A 24,431-nucleotide genomic window follows, 5' to 3' on the forward strand; every position below is an offset into this window, starting at 1 on the left:
AATTTTGCCATGCATGCTTCATTGTGCATTTTAATTTCTTGGTTTTAGCCTGTGGTTGCTTAAATGTAGTTATCAGGAAAATCTAAATGGTCAACTATAATTGCAACATTATGCTTTGTGCATTTTGTGGTGTATAAAATCTAGCATAAGAGAAAATAAACATAAGCGCAACAAAGAGGTTTATTCACTTACCCTTTTCATAACTACAGTCAGGGTAAATTTCACTCAGCCTTTGGCCATTAAATTTTGTCCTGAAGTTTCCATGCACCACCCAGTCAGATAAACTCCAGCTTGTGGGAGTAACAAATGGAAATAATGCTGTAAAAAGAATTGCCAAACAAATTTCCACGTGCTTAACCTAGAAGGAAGAAACTGCAACTAAGTTAAACATTTTCAACTGTGTTTAAACCCGAGGGAGTGATTTCACTTTTAGCAGGAACCTGTGACTAAGATTGCTTAGTAAGGAAATGATTAACACTTCTGTTGTCATCTGTTTGAGCTCTCCGGCTGAGGAAGATCCTTATCAATCCTGGGTGTGTGTGTTGTGAATACAGTGCCCACTTAGCTGGCAGTTAGCAACCTAAACTCAACTTTTTAATAAAAGTTTAAATTTTTATTTTTTAAATTAATTAATTATTTATTTAGAGACAGAGTTCCCTCTTGTCAGCCAAGCTGGAGTGCAGGAGATCTTGGCTCACTGTGACCTCCACCTCCTGGGTTCCAGCAATTCTCCTGCCTCAGCATCCCAAGTAACTGGGATTACAGGCACACACCACGATGCCTGGCTAATTTTTTGTATTTTCAGTAGAGATGGGGTTTCACCATGTTGGCCAGGATAGTCTAGAACTCCTGGCCTCAGCTGATCCATCTGCCTCAGCCTCCCAAGCTGCTGGAATTACAGGCATGAGCCACCATGCCTGGTCCAGTGTTACGTTATTCTAAGTAAAATTGTATTTAGAACTTTTGCAAATTTTATTAGTGGTTATTTTTACTATTGTTCCAAAATATTTTGATTGACTGATTTTTAGAATGGAGCAGTTTATATGCAATAGAGAGAACACGAAATCTAAAACAATATCTGGCCAGGCTCAGTGGCTTACATCTGTAATTCCAGCACTTTGGGAGGCTGAGGAGGGCAAATCACCTGAGGTCAGGAGTTCAAGACCAGCCTGGCAAATGGGGTGAAACCCCATCTCTACTAAAAATACAAAAAAAAATTAGCTGGGCATGGTGGCATCCACCTATAATCCCAGCTACTCCAGAGGCTGAGGCTGGAGAATTCGCTGGAACCCAGTGGAGGTTGCAGTGAGCTGAGGTCGTGCTTCTGCACTCTAGCCTGGGCAACAGAGCAAGACTCCATCTCAAAAAAAAAAAAAATAAATAAAACAAGATCTGAATTTGACAACTGACTTAGGGATTCATGCAACCTTTAGCACATTCCTAACCTTCTTGAATGTCAGTTTCCAACCCTGCCAAGCAGGAACAAGAATTCCCACTTCACGAAACACCACCTTCACCTCATGTGGTGCAGAATATTTTGTTATAAAATGTTCTATTTTTACCTTTCATTTCTGAGCCCTACATTAAAAGATGGATTATTAATTAGACACTCTTTCTTAAAACTCCAAAGGTTTATAAGTAACATTAACAGGATCTATGTTCCCTCAGCCTTGTTTGTCTTCCCAACTACGCTCATTTCTTTCTTTCTTTCTTTCTTTTTTTTTAAAGACGGGGTTTCACCATGATGGCTAGGCTGATCTTGAACTCCTGACCTCAGGCGATCCACCCACCTTGGCCTCCCAGAGTGCTAGGATTATAGGTGTGAGCCAACACGCCCAGCCAACCATGCTTATTTCTAAGAACTTAAATGTTCTTCTTTTTTTTTTGGAGACAGAGTCTCACTCTGTCACCCAGTAGCTGGGATTACAGATGTCTGCCACCACATACAACTAGTTTTTTGTATTTTAGTAGAGACAAGGTTTCACCATGTTGCCCATGCTGGTCTTGAATTCCTGACCTCATGATCCACCTGCCACCGCCTCCTAAACTGCTGGGATTACAGGCATGAGCCACTGCGTCTGGACATGTTCTTTTGAATTGTAAGTACTCTTCTGGAGACCAAGGGCATGAAAAAAGGGGAAGAACAAATTAATGCATATACATAAAAGGATTCTTTAAATGGTTGTTGTGAATAGCAATTATTATACTACACCATCAATTCTTCATAGATATATCTCAAAGAAAACAAACAAAAAAACTCCCCCAGATCAGAGGAATGGCAGATTTACTATATTTAGGTAAATTCTGTCTAGCATCTTGTGAACAGGAACCTGAGGTGATATTGCAAATACATGGCTTCTCTTCGGACATGCCGTGGAGTTCCACACCACCCCACCAACAGGGCGAAGTATATTGTGCATTTCCTGCCAAGTGGCCAATGAGAGTCAAAACTGGGTCTCAAATATTGTGCTGTAAAAAGAACTTAAGAGCTAGTTGTCAGTAGTGTTTATTTATTATGCTATAAACTTTTAAACATCGCTTTCCTGATTGCCCTTAGATCGCTGATTTAGAAGTAGATCAATGATTCAGAGTTCTTATCATCCTTCCTGAGGTATTCACAGTGAATTACCAAGTTAGTTTTAAGAAATCAATGCGTGGCAGGTGAAGAAAAGGTTTCACCGTATTGAACCTCCACCTTCCGGGTTCAAGCGATTCTTCTGCTTCAGCCTCCCAAATTGAAACCCTGTCTCAGCCCTGTTCAAACTCTGTTGCCCAGGCTGGAGTGCAATGGTGCAACCTAGGCTCACTGCAACCTCCACCTTCCGGGTTCAAGTGATTCTTCTGCTTCAGTCTCCCAAATTGAAACCCTGTCTCAGCCCTGTTCAAACTCTGTTGCCCAGGCTGGAGTGCAATGGTGCAACCTAGGCTCACTGCAACCTCCACCTTCCGGGTTCAAGCGATTCTCCTACTTCAGCCTCCCAAATTGAAACCCTGTCTCAACCCTGTTCCAACTCTGTTGCCTAGGCTGGAGTGCAATGGTGCAACCTAGGCTTACTGCAACCTCCGCCTTCCGGGTTCAAGCGATTCTCCTGCTTCAGCCTCCCGAGTAGCTGGGAGTTCAGTGGTGCAGTCTTGACTCACTACAACCTCCACCTCCCAGGCTCATGTGATCCTTGTGTCTTAGCCTCCCCATTAGCTGGGACCACAGGCACATAACACCATGCTTTGTTAATTTTTTAAGGTTTTTGTGGAGGAGAGGTCTCACTATAATGCCCCCGCTGGATCTTGAACTCCTAGGCTCAAAAGATCCTCCTCCTTTGACCTCCCAAAATGCTGGGATTATAGGTGTGAACCACCATGCCTGGCAAGAAAAGGCTTTTTAATGCAGGAAAAAAATCCACTGAAGTTTGGGTAATGATTATTAATAGATATACTAATGAGTGGGAAAAGACCATGAGAAAGAGAGTTGAATAAAATATGACATTGAAGTTTCAAGTTTTGGTAAGACAGTGGGTAATTGGATCACTGCTAGAAATAGGGACATGAGAATGAAAAGATAATTTGGTGAGAATAATCACAAACAAGCATAGAATTATTGACCTGGACTCAGTGGTTGTTGCAAATGTTTGGCACATAGGACTCTCAGGCTGGGGAAGTCTCGGGGCTGAAGTAATAGATTTATTTTAGAATTATTAGCCTGGACATGTCCACTTAAGCAATGGGAATTTTTGAGATATTAAGAGAGAAGACAGAAAACTATTATCACATACCTGGGATCAACACCTCATTTAAGTTATAGAAACAGTAGGAGGCAGAAGAGTGGTCACAGAAAAAAGAAGGGAGGGCAGCATTCTCTAAAACCAAGGTCAGGGAGGTAGAGGGAAGAATTTCTACTTGGGAACATGTCACAGAAGTCAAGAGAAATCAAGAAAGATTGGAAAGATTTGTCTTAGTAAAAAATGGGCGGGGCATGGTGGCTCACGCCTGTAACCCCAGCACTTTGGGAGGCCGAGGTGGGCCGATCACCTGAAGTCAGGAGTCTGAGACCAACCTGGCCAACATGGAGAAACCCCGTCTCTAAAAATATAAAAAATTTGCTGGGTGTGATGGTGCATGCTTGTAATCCCAGCTCCTCGGGAGGCCAAAGCAGGAGAATCGCTTGAACCCAGGAGACAGAGGTTGCAGTGAGACGAGGTGGCACCGTTGCACTCCAGCCTGGGCAACAAGAGCTAAACTCCATCTCAAAAAAAAAAAAAGTCAAATCAAATTATTGATTTTAAGAATGATTTTTCTGTATTACAAGAATGACTTTTTCTTTTTTCTTTATTTGTTTTAATTGGCTTATTTCTCCAAGGAAAAAAGGAATGATTTTTTTTTTTCTAGAATGACAGGCAGAGAGTCATAGAGATGGGTGATCAGGAGACCAAATCCTCACCCTTAAGGATGTCCCAACCACCAGAAAGACAGACAAGATAACCCTATTAGGTAATTATCTGAGAACATGCACTTGTTGACAAGTGCACCCTTAAGGATGTACCAACCACCAGAAAGACACGATAACCCTATTAAGTAATTATCTGAGAACATGCACTTGTTGACAACTGCACAATTATATGTTAATATGGATGATTCATATTCATTTTTGTTTTTAACTCATCAACATGTTATATTGATGTATGCATGGTTCTAGGATTTGCAAAATTCTAGAGAAAAGTCAAACTTGACCAGATATATTCCTATTTGTTTTTTTCACAAAATATTATGAGAATTTTCTAGAAAAAAAAACCAAATAAATAGAAAAAAGAAAAACAATAAATAATAAAAAACAAAAAATAAACAGAAAAAAATGCTTAATGATGGGGACAAAAGAGTAAAGAAAAACAAAAATAAAATAAAATAAAATAAATAGAGAATTTTCTTTGTTACATTTTCTCTGACCTGTGCACAATTTTGCTATGGATCTTGTTTTATTATTTTAATTGCTGGTCATTAAGTGTAAGATAATTTTTTTAAAGCTCATCTTTGCTGTTTATCAAGTGTTACCCTCCACCTATGACTCCATTACTGTTGAGTACTGATGGTGCTATAAAACAAACTAGCCCTCAGAAAATGGCCATCACATAACCATAACTATGGCCTCGTTGGACCAAATGTCACTCAGTGATGCCAAGTCATAAGGAGGCTTCTAGAGCAGTTTTCCTGGCAGGAAACATCACTCATGTGTTACAATCATAGTAGATTTAATTTATTCTAAGTAACTACTTGGTAATATTCAATGTCTTCTAAAGATTAAGTATGCCAAAACACATTTCCCTCTAAAACACACGAAAATTTGACTGCAAATGTGAATATTAGAGTGTTCACTTATAAGTGGGAGCTAAACATTGGGTACTTATGGATATCAAGATGGCACAATAGAAACTGAGGTCTTCTGAGGGGAAGGGTGGGCAAGGGGCAAAAGTTGAATGACTATTGGGTTCTATGCTCAGTACCTGAGTGATGGGCTTATTTGCACCTCCAAACCTCAGCATCATGCAGTATACCCAGGTAACTTGCACATGTAGCCCCTGAATCTAAAAAAAAAGTTGAAGAAAAACAAAAGTGTTCTAAAAATCATGTAAATTTGGAAAAAAATTATAGTTTTAGGCATGTCCATATATTACTTTGATTAAACAAAGAAATAATCATATGAATTCAAATATATGTGTATAACTATAAGTAAGAAACAATAAGCCAAAATATTAACTGTGGTTGTCTCTGGGAAATGATATTTTGATTTTTTTTCGGTCTTTTGAGCATTTGTAAATTTCCACAATGAGCACATATCATTTAAATAATCATAAAAGCAGCATTCATTATATAGAAATGTAATCAATGGATTACTTACGTACAGATAAAGAGTTATGTACTAGGTTAACAACTTTGCCTGCTAGACTTTCCAGCTGCTTGTTTAACAATGGAACACAGCAATCAAATAATGCCCGGAAAGCTTAGGGTGGGAATGTTTTAAACACTATTGAATACACCCACACTTTTGCACCTGCAGTTTTACAAGTTGAAATTTAAAAACCTATCATGTTAATAAAAATAAAAATATTGTGTTCAAATTTTAATAAGCATTACAGAATTATGTATTAACGCCCTCTGTAATTCCGATAATTACTATCTTTCATCTAAAGGGCAAGCAAACATATTTTAATGAGTTGATTAAAAATATGAGCTGTTAGATGGAAAGCAATACTATTTTAAAAATTCTAAATATTAAAAGCAATACTATTTTTAAAATTCTAAGCATTCAAAATACTCATTTAACCTTAGAAATATTCTAATAAAATGTCCAGGTGTAATAAAATCTTGGACTAAAAAATAAAATGAACAGGCAAACAAAAAACAGTGTTAGCTTATTATAAGGACACAATAATAATGTTTATATGTATTACACTTATTCTAGTAGTCCAGAGAGAGATACATATCTTTTTGTATACTGTCCTTTTAATACATTGTTACATTTTTCAATATTTTGTAGAAGATTTTTGTGTTTATGTTCATGAGGGGTATTGATTTCTAGCTTTCTTTTTCTTGTAACAGGTTTGTCTGGTTTTGGTATCAAAGTAATAGTCCTTTCCCAAAGTGAACTGGAAAGTATTTCCTACTATTTTTCTGAGAAATAGTATATTATTTCTTCCTTAAATGTTTGGTAAAATTTTCCAGTGAAATTATGAGACTGGAGTTTTACTACTGGAACATTTTAAGCTATGAATTCAATTTTTAAACTAAACATAGGAGTGTTCAGGTTATCTATTTTCTTCTTTAATAAGTCTTGGCAGTTTACCCCTTTAAAGAAATTTGTCCACTTGATCTAAGTACTCAAATTTATAGGAATAAAGCTGTTTGTAATATCTGGAACACCAATGACATGACTGCACATTTTGACATTGTCTTAAAGGTTGATGAGGCTCTGTTCTTTTTAAAATCTTTTTTCTTCCTGTTTTTCAAATGGTATAATTTCTTTTTTTAAAATTATACTTTAAGTTCTGGGGTATATGTGCACAATGTGCATGTTGTTACATAGTTATATACGTGTCATTGTGGTCTCCTGCATTCATCATCTCGTCATCTACATTATATATTTTTCCCAGTGCTATCCCTCCCCTACCCCCAAGCCCCAACAGGCCCTGGTGTGTGATGTTTCCCTCCTTGTGTCCGTGTGCATTGTTCAGCTCCCACTTATGAGCGAGAACATGCAGTGTTTGGTGTTCTGTTCTCGTATTAGTTTGCTGAGAATGAGAGTTTCTAGCTTCATCCATGTCCCTGCAAAGGACATGACCCCATCCTTTTTTATGGCTGCATAGTATTCCATGATGTATGTGTGCCACATTTTCTTTATCCAGTCTATCATTGATGGGCATTTGGTTTGGTTCCAAGTCTTTGCTACTGTAAACAGTGCCACAATAAATGTGTATGTGCATATGTCTTTATAATAGAATGATTTATAATCCTTTGGGTATATAACCAGTCAAATGGCATAATTTCTATTGGGCTATCTTCAAGTTCACTGATTTCTTCTGTCTTCTCAATTCTGCTGCTTAGTACATGTACTGAATCTTTTATTTTATATACTGTAATTTTTTCTTCTAAAATTTCCGTTTGATTTTTTCTTATAGTTGATTCTTCTGAAAAATTTTATCTTTTCATTAAGTTTATTTTTTATGTATTATAACAGCTTTAAAATCTTGATAATTCTAACATTTGTGTCATCTTGTGGTTGGCATCTGTTGATTGTCTTTTCTCTTAAAAACTGGTTGTCTTTTCCCTTAAAAACTGGTCAAATTCTTCTGATTCTTTGTGTGTCAAGTATTTTGGATTGTATCTTGGACATTTTAAATATTATGTTGTGAGAATATGGATCTTATTAAAATCCTCTGGAGAATACCGATTTTTAAATGAGTAATCAACCCAGTTAGGTTCAGGCTTAAGTTCTGTCAGTTCTTCTGTGAACACGGGTCTAATGTCGCTTAAGTTTTCAAAGCTGTGGCAATGCTGCCTTGGGACTGTCCTATACATGTATACACTGACATTAGTATGGAGCTTGGAGAGCAGATTATACTGCAGTTTAGTTCTCAAAGCCTTCGCTAGGTGGCTTTCACTCTGTCTCCTGTATCTGTACCTCAGGGATGAGGCCAGAACCATTACCAGTTTATGCACAGAATTATGGGATCTCTAATCCACTCCTCTCCTCTCCTCTCCAGAATTCCTCCTGCTCTTTTGCTCAAAGTAGTTACCCCTTTTTTGGTCTCCTGACCAAAAAATTTAGGTTTTTGGCTGGGCGCAGTGGCTCACTCCTGTAATCCCAACACTTTAGGAGGCTGAGGCAGGCAGATCACCTGAGGTCGAGAGTTTGAGAACAGCCTGGTCAACATGGTGAAACCTCGTCTCTACTAAGAATACAAAATTAGCTGGGCATGGTGGTATGAGCCTGTAATGCCAGCTGCTTGGGAGGCTAAGGCAGAAATGCTTACACCTGGGAGGTGGAGGTTGCAGTGAGCCGAGATCATGCCACTGCACTCCAGCCTGGCAAAAAAGAGCAATACCACATCTCAAAAAAAAAGGTATGTTTTTAAAATCAATTTCTGCTGTTCATACTGCAGTTCTGGTAGGTGTTCACTCTTGGTTCAGAGCTTGGAGAGACAGGAAAAAACCAAACCAGAAAACTCAACTTTACATGAGTTTCTTTGCCCAGTTCAACTTCCATTCCTAATCCAGTTATGCTTTCATTTACTTTTCAGAGACTACAGGTCTAGTCTAACCAGAGCTTTTATTTGTGTGTGTGTGTGTTTTTTTTTTCTGAGACAGAGTCTTGCTCTGCCGCCCAGGCTGGAGTGCGGTAATGCTATCTCAGCTCACGCTGCAACCTCTGCCTCCTGGGTTCAAGCGATTCTCATGCCTCGGCCTTCCAAGTAGCTGGGATCACAAGCTGTACTACAATACCTGGCTAATTTTTCTAAGTTCAGTAGAGACAGAGTTTCACCATGTTGGCCAGGCTGGTCTTGAATTCCTGACTTCAAGTGATCCACCTACCTTGGCCTCCCAAAGTGCTGAGATTACAGGTGTGAGCCCTGTGCCTGGCTGCTTTTACCTGTAATTAGAGATCTCTTGACCTCATGATCCACCCACCTCGGCCTCCCAAAGTGATGGGATTACAGGCGTAAGCCACTGTGCCCGGCGAGGATTTACAGTTCTTGTGGCCTAAACTGCCTTTCAAGCATATTTAGAGCCCCAGAGCACTCCAGGCTGTGGTCTGGTGAGGCTTGCTGGAAGTTGAGTTCTGACTGCTGGGATGGATGATTCCCCTCTGTGTCGAGCTGATGTAAATGTTCCCTCAGAGGGCAGAAGGGGAGGCACTGGCTGAGTTTTTGTTTTCTGCTGTGACAAGGCAGCACTGAGTTCATTGCAAAGCCTCACAACTGCTGCTTTCTCCTCCCAATCACACAGATTTCTCCATGCCAAGTGGCTACTGTGGATGGGTGGGGAAAACATGGCATCCGCAATTCAATACTCTTTTTTCTCTTATAGACTGTTGGTGGGAGTGTAAATTAGTTCAACCATTGTGGGAAGCAGAGCGGTGGTTCCTCAAAGAGCTAAAAACAGAACAACCATTAAACCCAGCAATTCCATTACTGGTTATATACCCAAAAAAATGTAAATTGTTGTACCATAAAGACCCAAGCACATGTATGTTCACTCCAGCATTATTCACAATAGCAAGAACAAAGAATCATCCTAAATCTCATCAATGGCAGATTGGATAAAGAAAATGTGGTACATATACACCACGGAATGCTATGCAGCCATAAAAAAGAACAAGACAATGTATTTTCCAAGAAATAGATGGAGCTGGAGGCCATTATCCTCATCAAATGCAGGAACAGAAAACCAAATATGGCACGTTCTCACTTATAAGCTCACTGTGAGCTAAATGATGAGAACACATGGACACAAAAAGGGTAGAACAGATACTGGGGCTTCCTTGAGAGTGGAGGGTGGGATGAGGAAGAGGATTAGAAAAAATAACTATTGGGTACTAGGCTTAATTCCTGGGTGATGAAATAGTCTGTACAATAAACCCCTGTGACATGAGTTTACCTATAAAACAAACCTGTACTATATCCTTGAACCTAAAATAAAAGTTAAAAACAGACTGTCTTTCCTACCCTCTTCAGTGCCTCTTCCAGTGATAGGAAGTTAAAACCAAGTACTGTGAGTGCTCAACTGATTTTTGGTTTTTACAAAGGTGCTTTTTTTGTGTGTATATAGTTGTTGAATTTGGTGTTTATGCAAGGGTGGTGATCGGGGCCTTCTATTCCACCTTCCTGTTCCACCTCTTCCCAGTTTCATTTTTGATTGTTCATCTTCCTCTTATAAACCTGAGCTCCTTGTAGATTGGACAATGTCTTATTCATCTTTGATTTCCTGGTGCTCAGCAGGATGCCTGAGAAACAGTCTATGTTCAGGAAATATTTGCTGGCCTGAGTCAAATCACACTAGACTACTAACGAACATTAAAAAATTTAATTTTTACAGCTACTCTGGGCATAGGTGTATCTGTGCCCAGAATAGTTTTATTTTTATTTATTTATTTTTTTGAGACGGAGTTTCGCTCTTGTTACTCAGGCTGGAGTGCAATGGCACGATCTCGGCTCACCGCAACCTCCACCTCCTGGGTTCAGGCAATTCTCCTGCCTCAGCCTCCTGAGTAGCTGGGATTACAGGCACGTGCCACCATGCCCAGCTAATTTTTTGTATTTTTAGTAGATACGGGGTTTCACCATGTTGACCAGGATGGTCTCGATCTCTTGACCTCGTGATCCACCGCCTCGGCCTCCCAAAGTGCTGGGATTACAGGCTTGAGCCACCGCGCCAGGCCTATTTTTATTTTTTTAGAGATAGGGTCCTTCTCTATTGCCCAAGCTGGAGTGCGGTGGTACCATCAAAGCTTACTGCAGCCCCGACCTCCCAGGTTTGAGCAATCCTCTCACCTCAGCCATCTAAGTGGCTGGGACCACAAGTATGAGCCACCAAGCCTGGCTAATTTTTTAATTTTTTGTAGAGATGGATTTTTGCCACATTGCCCGGGCTGATCTCAAAATTATCAGTTCAAGTGATTCTCCTGCCTTGGCCTCCCTAAATGCTGGGGTTACAGGCATGAGCCACCATGCCCAGACCAGAAGACTTTTATATACAAGTTTGACAGTTGATTAAAGTGCTTGTGAAAGATACAGATTCCTAGGCCCCACCCTAGAAATCCTGATACAAGAGATCTGGTAGGATGGCTGGAGCCTGGGAATCTGCATTTGTGACAAATGCCTCAGATGCTTCTGATACAGCTTGGGAACCAAAGACAGCTTGTAAACTAGTACATCCAATGCCTTAAGCACTTCAAATTGTCCGTGTATTTCAGGCTTGAAATGCTTTGAAGCTTGATCTGAAAAGAATATATGATCATCCTAACATGTTGACTTACCAAAGAGATTAAACTACAAGATGGTAGTCTTCTTAAGGATCTTGGGTTCCAAATGGCTAGTCTTCTTTGGTGAGTCTGCAGATTTCTGAAAACTCCCTGACTCTGGCACTGTAAGAGACCTAACATAGAAACTGTATGGGGGTGGGCGGGGAAGGGAAAAAAAACTGTATGGAAGACTTAGATCAAGAAGGATTTACTTGCCTTAGAAGAGCTTTAGAACCTGTTATCTGTTTACAAATTAACTGTTTAAAGGAGATGGGTTGAAGAGAGGAAAGGCAATGAAATGTGTTCATAGAAGAACAATAAATGGCCATGGCCTGTAATCCTAGCACTTAGGGAGGCCCAACCAGGTGGATCACTTGAGTTCAGAAGTTTGAGACTAGCCTGGGCAACAAGGTGAAACCCCATATGTACAAAAATTACAAAAATTAGACAGATGTAGTGGCTTGTACCTGTCTGTAGTCCCACTGCTTGGGGGTGCTGAGGCTGGAGGATCACTTGAGCCCAGCAGGTGGAGATTGCAGTGAGCCGATACAGTGCCACTGCACTCTAGCTTGGGTGACAGAGCTAGACCCTGTCTCAACAACAGCAACAACAACAACAACAAAAAGCTAATATGCATATGGAGATTCCAATTTTTCAATAAACAAAGAAATGCTCGTTAAAATCACATTGAGAAATGGGAGAAAAACCCTGTAAACTGTCTGCAAATGTGAGTTTACTAGGCAAAAATTCATAATGAACTAAATGAGTAGGTGTCCCTAATTTTAAGTCAGTTGTCAGGGATGAATGACTAGCATTGTTAATTATACTTGTAATAATGTGAGCAACATTTTGCCTATGTGCTTTGTGACACCTCTGCCAACACACTGGGATCCACCTCAAATCACTGACCACAACTTTAATCAAGACCGTCTAGGCTGGGCATGGTGGCTCACGCCTATGATCCTAGCACTCTGGAAGGATCATAGGCAAGAGGATCGCTTGAGTCCAGGAGTTTGAGAACAGCCTGGGCAACATAGTGAGACACTGTTCTAGAAAAAAAAAAAAAAAAATTAGCCAGGCACTGAGATGTGTCCCTGTCTTCCCAGCTACTCTCTCTCTGGAGCCTGAAGTGGAAGGATCACTTGAGCCTGGGAGGTCGAGGATGCAAAGTATGTTTGTGATGGCAGTGGCCATCCCATTCGATCCTCATTATACTTTTATTATGGAAGGAAGGTGGGAGTCACTTCCTTTCTTTTTTAGGCAGTTAGGTAACTGAAGCCGAAAGGTATTGTGACAAATCCACTGGGCTGTAAAAGGTAGCGTGTGGAGGTGGAGCCCAGAGTTTCTCCCTCTACAGTTAAAAGCTCAGACAGGGCTTTGGGAGCAGGGCCTGCAAATCAAAAATGAAAGAACAACCTGTCTTGGAGCTCTTGCAGGTAAGCTCAGGCTGCCCGGCTGGCGGGAAGCAAGGACGTTAGGCGATTCACTAGATCTGCACCCCCGGCCGTAGCTAGAAGCAGGTGGGGCCAGGGACACTACATCTAATGAGAATCTAGAATAGCTAAGATTTACGAAATACCAGCTTTCGAAGTTCTCTGGTCTCCGCCCAAAGATGATTATCATATCTGAGGTAATACACGCTGCTAAAGGGCAGGTCCCTCAGCGCCGGTTTCAAGAGCTGGGATGCGGCTGCAGCGGAGTTGGTGTCCGAGTGGAAACCTAGTGGGGGTCGGGGGTTCCGCTTGGGGCGGTGGGAAACACCCCGGAAGAGGAGGCATCTCTGTGATTCCGCTCCGAGCCCGCGGGAAAGGAGTTGGGAGGTGGCTTGAGCGAGAACCGGGAGGAGAGAAGGTGCATTTCTGAGCCGCCAGGAGCGCGGATCGCAGACTGGGACCCCGACAAGCCAGGGGTCGCGGCTTTCTGAGGCGGCGGGAGAAGTGCCCAGACCGCAGTCCCTCCGCGCCGGTGAGCGTCCGCGTGCGCCCAGTGCTGGAGTCCCGGAGCGATGACAGCGCGGGTTACGGTAAGCGCCCGCCCCGCCCCAGTCAGCTTCCTTCCCCAAAGCTGCGCCGCCGGTACTTGCAGCCTCAAGCCCCAGCGCTGGCTCCTCCACCGCTGGCTTGGGGCGCAACAGGAAGTTCTGGGGGCTTGGAGAGGAAGGGCGCTTCTGGCTGCTGGGAGAGCGCTGGCGACGCTTGGGAGAGTAGTGGAGATCCTGGGCATTCCTTGGTCTCGCCTATTTTATCTGGAGTTTCTCACACTACGTTTGAAAAATAAACATCATTTATTGAGCACGTTGTATTTCAGGAGCAGTACAGGCTGCTTAGCAAACGTTAGCTCGTTTCAGCCAGCTCTGATAAGAGCACCTGCTCTGGAGCCAGGTGGCCTGAATTAGCATCCCATCCACATCACTACCTGGGATCTTGGGCGAGTTAACCTCTGTGCTTCGGGTTTCTCATCTGGAAAATGGGATAATACGATTTGCAGTTTCAGGATGAAAAGAAATGCTGTTATGTCATTTACACTTAGAATAATGCCTAAGCTATTTAACGGGTTGTAAGAGTTTGCGATTCTTAGTTATTTCATCCTGGCAGTAATCCTATAAAGCCCAAGTATCCTTTCTCTCCTATATCCCCACCGGTTTACAGGTGAGGAAAATGAAGCCAAAGGAGAAAAGTAGATTTGAGATTTTAACTCAGGTCAGTGCTTTAAGACACTGAGAACATGGATATTCTAGTCATACACATGATTGTGATTATTTGTTCTAGGGAGAAATGATCACCTTTAATTGCTAAAGTGGGAAACGAGTTATTCAATTTCTTTCCCCCTGTATACAACTTTTGATGTTTCACTGTGGTCTGCTTTGGGTTCTTACAGGACTGTTAAAGCAGTAGCTATTTTGGCCAGACTGGAATCTGGCCTTGACTTTAAGAATCTGGCTGTTTCTTATGTTTCTCACCAGGCGTGGTAACCATCTGGGGTAGGAGTGAGCATGAGTAGTTTTGTTTTTTTGGGCCAAAACTGGGGACTAGTACCCTTTGATAGTATTAAACTTGTCTTGATAGACAAGGACATGAACAGCATTTGAGATGATTATCCCAGAGGAGAAGGGAAAGAACCATGCAATATGTTGCAATTTGCCACAAGTTTTGGTTTTATCTTGCCTATTTACAATTCTCTATCATAGTTAATTTTTTGGTTAAGACATCTACTCCAAAACTATCAGGAATTTGGTAAATACTGTGTGTGAAATATGGCTTCACTCTTTTCCCCCCCATTTCTTTTTTTCTTTTTCCTTTCTTTTTTTTTTTTTTTTTGAGACAGAGTCTTGCTCTGTTGCCCAGGCTGGAGTGCAGTGGCACTATCTCAGCTCACTGCAACCTCCTCCTCCCAAGTTCAAGCAATTCTCTGCCTCAGCCTCCCAAGTAACTGACATTACAGGTGCCTGCTACCATGCCCGGCTATTTTTTGCATGTTTAGTAGAGACAGGGTTTCACTATCTTGGCCAGGCTGGTCTTGAACTCCTGACCTTGTGATCCAGCTGCCTCAGCCTCCCAAAGTGGTAGACTTACAGGCATGAGCCACCGTGCCTGGCCTCAAATTTCTTACTTTTTATTTTATTTTTTTTTTTTTGAGCTGGGGTCTTACTGTGTTGCTTAGGCTGGTCTTGAACTCCTGGGCTCAAGCAATGCTTTTTGGCCTCCAAAAGTGCCAAGATTACAGTCCTGAGCCACCATGCCTGGCCTCACTGTGTTTTAAATCATAAGATTTCAGTATAAACAGCCCAAATAATCTGGGTGACTTTCATTATACTTGTGGTAGAATCATAACCATGCTGGAACTCAAAGTGACCATCCTACTTATAACTCTGTTGTTTCTTTGTGGCACATCAGAAGTCTACATGGCAACTGTTTGCTCTAAAATCCATCACTGTTTGGTAAAATATTATGATGTGAGTCTCAGTAGTGCCTTTTTTTCTTCTTGGTTTTATTAAAGTTTTGTGTACTCATTGTTCAGAATCAATTACTTCAATAAAGTTAATTTCTGAAAATAGTAGAACCCTCCATCATTTCTTACCTTTTAAGAGAGGTAATCATGTTCATCTTATTTAGCTAGTTACTGTTTGTCTATATCTCTAGATATTCCTTGTAATTGCCTCTTCTTAGTTTTTCAGGTTTACTCATCATGTATTAGCTTTCCTGCATGAAATGTGTGGATTTAACTCTTCTGCTTTCCTGCCACTATCACTTACATGCATCCTACCTGTTCCTTCTATAGATCCTCTGAATATAGTTATCTCATAATTTTTGGTTAGGTCAATATTTAGTTCTTAGGTTAACGTTATTTTGCCTCCCTATATGCTATTTAGAGCTGAGTTATATAGCATACAATCATTACTTTCCCTTTCTTTCTTGTTTGTTCTCAGAGTTGTCTCTCTGTGTTTGCAGCGTTTTCACCAATTTAATTACAAGTTATTTGCCTGTTATTTAAATCTTCTCTCAAGAGGTCCAATGCAACAGCTATTTTAATCAGTTTTATTTCTAACACAGCATTCTTATCTGCTTTGCCAGTTCAGACTGGTTGCTCTTGATGTTTGATGTACAGCTATTATGTTGGGCTCTCTCTTCACCATCATTTGGGGATTGATTCACTTTGCATCGCTGTTATGCTGGTTCCTGTTTTCTGTATCCCACACTTTAGTCATTTTTGATTTCTTCTATCATTTCGATGGAGCATATTCTCCAGTAGGTTTCTAAGAAAAGGTATATGTTAGGTTAACAGAATTGAATGTATTTTTTTCCTTGATTCTGTATCACAGAAAAGAATTGTCCAGATGTTTTTTCCTTAAAAATTTTTTTTCCACTAACAATACAAAAATAATTTTTTGTTGTAAATAATTCAAATACTACAGATAGAAATCCAAATAGAAAGTTTGCTTTCTACCCCTCAACCACTCCCCCTCTGATCCAGAGGTAGTCAAACTGTTGAATTTGGAGCATATTATTTAGGTGTACTTTCACATACAGATGTATTTATTTTGATTCGTGCATGTGCTTTAGTTTAATTTAATTTAATTTTATTTTATTGAGATGGAATCTCATTATTGCCCATGCTAGTCTTGAACTTCTGAGCTCAGGGGAACCTCCTACTTCAACCTCTCAAGTATCTGGAATTACAAACATATGCCACCGTGCCTGGCTTTGCATGTGTTTTTAAATAAATTGAATCATATTTTATATATTGATCTGTAACTTGTTTCACTTAACAGTAGTTCCTGGAGATTTTTCCATGTCAATATACATTAGTGCTTTCTTGAATAGTGTGTTAAGATGAGCTGGAGTGATCGAGATCATGGGTGTAGCATTTTCTCATCATGACCAGTCACAAATACTGTGTGTTGTGTGTTCTGTTCCAGAATCTAGAAATATACAGTAAATAAAACTTTTATTTTTGAGATAGAAAGGGATAGTGAGATGCTTCTCAATGAAACTGAGCTCAGTTTCAGCTTTAGTTAACTCGTTTTTTCTCTCCTAGAGTGCGAATATGAAATCACATCTCTTTTTCTCTTGGTATAAAATCATCATCATTAAAAATTGAGCAGGCCAGGCGCAGTGGCACATGCCTGTAATCCCAGCACTTTGGGAGGCCAAGGTGGGCAGATCAGAAGGTCAGGAGTTTGAGACCAGCCTGGACAATATGGTGAAACCTTGTCTTTACTAAAAATACAAAAAAATTAGCCAGGTGTGGTGCTGCATGCCTGTAATCTCTGGAGATGCTGAGGTAGGATAATGTGCAGAAAGCAGAAACTGCACCCCTACCTGTCACCTTACACTAAAATTAACTCCAGATGGATCAAAGATTTACACATAAAACTGAACACCATAAAAACACTAGAAGAAAACATAGGCAAAACCATCAAGGACATAGGAATAAGTAAGGACTTCATGACTAAAACACCAAAAGCAATGGCAATAAACGCCAAGATAGATAAATGGTATCTAATTAAACTCTAGAGCTTCTGCACAGCAAAAGAAACAGTCATTAGAGTGAACCAGCAACCAATAAAATGGGCAAAAAGTTTTGCAATCTACTCATGTGACAAAGGGCTGATTCCAGAATCTACAAAGAACAAAAACAGATATACAAGAAAAAAGCTGACAATCCCATTCAAAAGTTGGCAAAGGATATGAACAGATACTTTATAAAAGAAGACATATATGAGGCCAACAAACATGAAAAAATGCTCATCATCACTGGTCATTAGAAAAATGCAAATCAAAACCACACTGAGATATCATGTCACATCAGTTAGAGTGGCAATCATTAAAAAATCTGGCAACAACAGATGCTGGAGAGGATGTGGAGAAATAGGAACACTCTTACACAGTTGGTGGGAGTGTAAATTAGTTCAACCATTGTGGAAGACGGTGTGGCGATTTCTTAAGGATCTAGAAATAGAAATTCCATTTGACCCAGCAATCCCATTACTGGGTATATACCCAAAGAACTATAAATCGTTCTACTACAAAGACACATGCACACGTATGTTCATTGCAGCCCTGTGTACAATAGCAAAGACATGGAACCAACCCAAATGCCCATCAATGATAGACTGGACAAAGAAAATGTGGTACATATACACCATGGAATACTATGCAGCCATTAAAAATGATGAGTTCATGTCCTTTGTAGGTACTTGGATGAATCTGGAAACCATCATTCTCAGCAAACTGGCACAAGAACAGAAAGCCAAACACTGTATGTTCTCACTCATAGGTGGGTGTTGAACAATGAGAACATGTGGACTCAGGGAGAGGAGCATCACACACTGGGGGCAGTTGGCGGGGGTAGGAGAGAGACACTGTGGGGTGGGGAGGTAGGGGAGGGTGCGGAGGGATAACATGGGGAGAAATACCAGATATAGTATGCACCTAAAGTAAAATTTAAAGAAATATATTTTGCTTTATATATTGGGGTACTCATGTATGTTTAGAATTGTTATAACTTCTTGTCGAATTTATTGCTTTATATAATTATATAATTATCTTTTTTGTTTCTTTTAACTTTTTTTTACTTAAAGTTTGTTTGATCTGACATAAATATGGTTATTTATGCTTATGTTTGGTTTCTGTTTGCATGGAATATCTTTTTCCATTCCTTTACTTTCAGTCTATATCTGTCTTTGTAGGTGAGATGAATTTCTTACAAGTAGCATGTAGTTGGATCTTTTTTTTTTAATTAGATTTTTTTTTTTTTTAATACAGATGGGGTCTCGCAATGTTGACAAGGCTGGTCTTGAATTCCTGGCCTCAAGCGATCCTCCCATTTGGGCCTCCTAAAGTGCAAGCCACCACTCCCAGCCAGGGTCATTGTTTTTTTCCAATCCATTCAGCCAGTCTATATGTTTTAAGTGAAAATTTAAACAGTTTACTTTCATGGTTATTACTGATCTGGGAGCACTTATTCCTGTCATTTTATTAATTAATATCTGGTTGTTCTGTATATCCTTCGTTCCTCTTTTTCTCTTATTGTTTATCATTGTGGTTTGGTGGTAATCTGTAGTGGTAACATTTGAGCACTTTCTCTTCCTTATTTGTGTGTTTGCCCTACTAGTGGGTTTTATACTTTTGGGTATTTTCATGATGGTAGATGTTGTTGTTTTGCTTCTATGTGCAGGACCTACTTAAACATTTCTTATAGAACTGGTCTAGTGGTGATGAATTTCTTCAGCTTTTGCTTTTCTGGGAAAGACTTTACTTCTCATTTATTTATGAAAGATAGCATTGCTGGGAATAGTATCTTTGGATGGCAGCACTTTTTTTCAGAATTTTGGATATATTATTTCTTTCTCTCCTGGCTTGTAAAGTTTCTGTTGAGAAATTTGCTGTCAGTCTGATGGGGGTTCATGTATAAATCACTGGACATTTTTCTTTTACTGTTTTTAGAATTTAGAATTCTCTCAGTTTGAATATAATGTGCCCTGGAAAAAATCTTTTTGAATGGTATCTTTTGGGCAATCTCTGAGGTAATTCCTGTTTCTGGATGTCTAAATATCTTGCTAGACTTGGGTAGTTTTCAGCTATTATTTCATTAAATAGGTTTTCTATTCCTTTTGTTTTCTCTTCACCTTCTAAAGCCCCAAAATTTTTGTTTTATGGTGCCTCATATGTCACGTAGACTTTATTCTTTTAAATTCTTTTTTCTTTTTTTTGTCTGTGTTGGGAAAAAATACTCATTTCTCTTCTACTTTTACACCGCAATGATCAGCACAGAGGACTTCTGTGACCAAATATGTGTGTGGGAGTTATGGCTTTAAATGAGGCTGGCTTTCCTAAGATTATAGGAATCAGCCACCACACCTGGCTGAGCTTCTTTAATGCCACTAGTTTGAATTCTTTTTCCTGGATTTTATGAATTTCTTCATTGAAATCTATTGCTGGATATATCTTTTACAGACAATGGTGACTTAGAACAAAAAAAGAAGAAAAAGAAATCTATTGCTGGATAATTACTGTATTCCTTTGAAAGTATCACATTTCCTTGTTTTTTCATGTTTCTTGTGTCCTTATATTGATATCTGTGCATCTGGCATAACCATTTGCTTCTTCCCATCTTTTGAATTTGCTTGTGTTGGGGAGGACTATATTCTGAAGGTATTTATGTGTTGGTGTTGGTGTTTAGGTAGGGCACTTTGGCTTTGATTCTGTGTATGTGCAGTAGTGTAGTATCTGTATGATTTCTTCAGCTGTAAACAGTGTCAGCAGTGTCTGAGATTTGCTCAGTGGCTTCGGGTGTGATTGTTAGTGGAGGCTGTGGTGAAGTTTTGCTGGCGATGGGGACATATGGTGGGCCAGTCCTTGGGCCCCAGTGGTGATAGCAGTGAGCTGAATTTGCCAGTTCGTGGGCCCCTGGGTGGCATATGCTGGCACTGGTGTTAGTGGGGCCAGGTGAGCTGATTCTTGGGCCTGCAGGTGGCTTTCTTGGTTGCTGGCAGTGGCAGTGGTGGGATAGGCAGGTAGGTATGTCCTTGAGCCCCTGGACAGTGGGTGTGGTATAAGTAGCAGTGGTGAGACAATCCTCTGGTTCCCAAGTGATCCATGCTGGTGTTAGCAGTGGGTATGATGGGCTAGGTGGGTCAGTCCCCAGGCCTGCAGGTGGTGCGTATGGGTGCCAGCTGTGGTGGTAGTGGCAGGTCAGGTGGGTCTGTTGTCAGGCTCCTGGGAGGAGTGCTCAGGTGCCAAGTGCAGTGGTTGGGGCAGGTGATCCCTAGGCCCCTGGATAGTATGCTCCAGCACTGGGTGGGGTGGAGCTGGGCAGGGTGGGCTTCTCCTCAGGTCCCTTATGGTGCCTGTAGTCGCTGGCTGTGGTAGGAGAGGTGATCTCCAGTCCCCTGGCAGAATGCTTGAATTGGGGTGGCAGCGGCCACATTGTGGCCCTGCTGCTGGGGAGTGCAGAGTTGTTTCAGTGGCAGCAGCTATAAATAGGCAGCAGGGGAAAGCTAGCTTGGCTCAGGATTGTGGCTTTCAATGAGGCTGCCTTTCCTCAGGGCACTTTTAAATGTGTGGTGACCCCAGCACTGAGCATGGTGGGGTCACTGCTAATGGCTCATGGTTTAGCCCTGTAGGCAGCAGCAAGCAGTGGAGGTGGCTGTGGGCAGGGGATGTCAATGAGGCTCCAGGGATGTGAAGATGCAGAGCTGTTGAGCCCCAAGACAGGATGCAGTCTGGTGGGGGCTGGGCTCTAAAAATGGCACCTTGCTGTAGCTGCTTTTAATCCATAGTGCGTGTGGGACTCTGTGAGCTCCTTCTCTGGAGCAATGCCATCACATGGTCTCCAGGCAGCTCCCCATATTGGTCCCATGGCCCACTTGATCCCAGGGACTTTTTTCCTGTGGCTACCTCTTATCTTATTTGTCCATTAATCAGTTGATGGATATTCAGGTTGTTTCTACTTTTTGACAATTATGAATAATGCTGGTATAAACATTTATATACAAGTTTTTGTGTAGACATATGTTTTCACTTCTTTTGGGGCAATATCTAGGAGTCACATTTCTGGGTCATATGATAACTCTTGTGTTTGGCCTTTTGAGGAACTGCCAGAATTTGTTCCAAAGCAACTCTGTCATTTTACATGATCGCCAGCAATCCATGATAGTTCCAGTTTCTCCCTATTCTTTGTATTGTCTGACTTTTTTATTATAGCATAGTCTCCTAGTGGGTATGAAGAGGTACCTCATGGTTTTGCATTTCCCTGATGACTAATGATTTTGAGCATCTTTTCATGGGCTTGTTAGCCATTTGTTCTTTGGAGAACTATGTAGGTCCTTTGTGTGGCACTTATTTTTGATCCAGCGCTTCAGATTATCTCCTGGAAAATGTACACATCCACATAAAAGTTAGTATACAGTTTCTAAGAGTTCATGACTCTTCCAGTATCTCTAAGGGCCCAAGGCTTCTTATGGAGAACATGCTATTTGGCAGATGTTTTTCAGGACATTTTATATACTTGGTCTCACCCATTATTATTATGTACCAGATTTGTGTGATGATCAGATATTCAGGAAAAAGATTGGCCAACCTTAAAACACTATACGGCTTCAGGGATTGGTATTAGCACAAGTGGTGTGGGTAAGTGATGGTAAAGTGAAGTTGCTGAGGGAATGAACCCAAATCAGACGGCCTATATATGAATCCTGATGTCACTTTTATGAGCTGTTGTGTCCCTTAGGGAAATTACTCAACCTGTCTAAGATTCAGTATCCTCATTCATAATATGAGGTTAATAACTACACCCAGGTACTCGTGCAATTTAAGTGCGTTAATAAATAAAATGTTTTATATTGTCCAGGTGGGCACATAGAAAGTGCTGAATAAATCGTTACCCTGGCTGGGCACAGTGGCTCACACCTATAATCCCAGCAATTTGGGAGACTGAGGTGGTTGGATCATCTGAGGTCAGGAGTTCAAGACCAGCCTGACTGACATGGTGAAATCCTGTCTCTACTAAAAATACAAAAAAAAAAAAAAAAAAAAAAAAAAAAATTAGCCAGGCATGGTGATGCCTGCCTGTAATCCCAGCTACTTGGGAAGTTGAGGTAGGATAATTGCTTGAACCTGGGAGGCGGAGGTCGCAGTGAGCCATGATCATGCCATTGCATTCCAGCCTGAGTGACAAGAGTGAAAATCCTTCTCAAAATAAATAAATAAATAGTTACCCTGCAGCTAATATATTACAGACCAGGTTGGCCTTTGAATATGAAAACATCTTTTTTTGGGCGGCGGGTAAGTAGATATCTCGTATTGATCTTTAAAAGGGCCAAGAAGTTTTTGTAAATTGAGTCTTATAATTTCAAAAAAGAGAATTTTATTCTTTTCTTTTTTTGAGGCAGAGTTTCACTACTGTTGCACAGGCTGGAGTGCAATGGCCCGGTCTTGGTTCACTGCAACCTCCACCTCCCGTGTTCAAGTGATTCTCCTGCCTTAGGCTCCTGAGTAGCTGGGATTACAGGCATGTGTCACCATGCCCAGCTAATTTTGTATTTTTAGTAGAGACAGGGTTTCTCCATGTTGGTCAGGCTGGTCTTGAACTCCTTACCTCAGGTGATCCACCTGTCTCAGCCCCTCAAAGTGTTGAGATTACAGGCATGAGCCACCACGCCTGTTGAGAATTTTCTTCTTAGATAAGCTTAAGTTCACAGGGAACTTCACAGATCCTTGGCCTGTTGAAGTTAATCCTTTCTAACCTTTGTCACCACTGTTAGTGTCTGCTTTAGAGGGATGTTAAAACAAAATAAATCGAATTTTAACCTTTGTCCTTATCTGGCAGTTTTTGTTCTTTCACCCCAAGATCAAGCAAGTAGTGAGAATAGGGTCCAAAGTCTTTAAATTTTAAAATCTTTCTAAAATTAACTAGTATTTTTAAGACAGTCTTAAGAAAGGCAAACTAGGAGGGAATAATGATTAACATAAGACTTTATAGACTGCATCTTTATTCTTTTTTTTGTTTTTGTTTTTTGAGATTGAGTCAAGTTCTGTCACCCAGGCTGGAGTGCAGTGGTACAGTCTCAGCTCACTGCAACCTCCACATCCCAGATTCAAGATATTCCCCTGCCTCAGCCTCCTGAGTAGCTGTAACTACAGGCATGTGCTACCATGCCTGGCTGAATTTTGTATTTTTAGTAGAGTCGGGGTTTCACCATGTTGGCCAGGCTGGTCTTCAGCTCCTAGCCTCAGGTGGTCTGCCCACCTTGGCCTCCCAAAGTGTGGGGATTACAGGCACGAGCCACCACACCCAGCCCTCCTTCAAGCTTAACTGAAGGGAAGAGCTGCTGTATAATGCAGGTAAAGATCTCTGAATTCCAGTGTTTTATCAGTTTTGTTCTCTAACATACAGATGATGATGGTGGTTTTAATAATTATATATTTATTTGGTGTCCTGGATTTGCAACTGGAAGTGGCTAAAGTAAAATATTCCTTCTTATAATACAATTACATAATGGCTCATGCCTAGTAATTTCAGCATTTTGGGAGGCTGTGGTGGGTGAATCACCTGATTTCAGGATTTTGAGACCAGCCTGGCCAACACAGCGAAACACTGACTCTACTAAAAACACACACACACACAAACACACACACACACACACACACACACACACACGAAATTAGCTGAGCACCACTTAGCTGAGCATGGTGGTGCATGCCTTTAATCCCAGCTACTTGGGAGGCTGAGGCAGGAGAATCAGTTGAACTCGGGAGGCAGAGGTTGCAGTGAGCCAAGATTGCATTATTGCACTCCAGCCTGGGTGACAGAGCGAGACTGTCTTAGAAAAGAAAATACAATTACAAAATATTATGAGCATTTGAGTGACACATTCTTAAAAAAAAAAGAAAAGAAAAACTGCTTTGCTTTTGTTTAATCTCCC

At 40.9% G+C, this 24,431-nt stretch overlaps 1 protein-coding gene and 1 long non-coding RNA gene across 16 annotated transcripts in view; one reads left to right on the forward strand and one right to left on the reverse strand.

Annotated features, from left to right (window-relative positions):
• Positions 1 to 1,974: 1,974 nt before the first annotated feature.
• LOC118153913 (uncharacterized) lies at positions 1,975 to 13,219 on the reverse strand. The gene is made up of 4 exons (XR_008480992.2): positions 13,086 to 13,219; positions 11,522 to 11,640; positions 5,493 to 5,573; positions 1,975 to 2,111 (listed from the first exon to the last, which is right to left on the reverse strand). It is a non-coding gene; the product is annotated as an uncharacterized LOC118153913 (long non-coding RNA).
• Positions 12,892 to 24,431, forward strand: part of TRPM6 (transient receptor potential cation channel subfamily M member 6) — a 164,448-nt gene continuing 152,908 nt past the window's right edge. For 8 of the 15 annotated variants that reach the window (XM_035302229.3, XM_035302237.3, XM_035302254.3 and 5 more), the window contains exon 1: positions 12,892 to 12,942. In XM_035302229.3, coding sequence (XP_035158120.3) covers positions 12,910 to 12,942 — 33 coding nt within the window. In that variant the 5' untranslated portion in view covers positions 12,892 to 12,909. Of the gene's footprint in view, positions 12,943 to 13,167; positions 13,530 to 24,431 lie in introns of those variants that run through there. The other 7 variants (XM_035302243.3, XM_078366385.1, XM_078366389.1 and 4 more) reach the window with 1 other exon arrangement.

This window comes from Callithrix jacchus, chromosome 1, assembly GCF_049354715.1.
Source record: "Callithrix jacchus isolate 240 chromosome 1, calJac240_pri, whole genome shotgun sequence".
NCBI classification, from domain to species: Eukaryota; Metazoa; Chordata; class Mammalia; order Primates; family Cebidae; genus Callithrix; species Callithrix jacchus.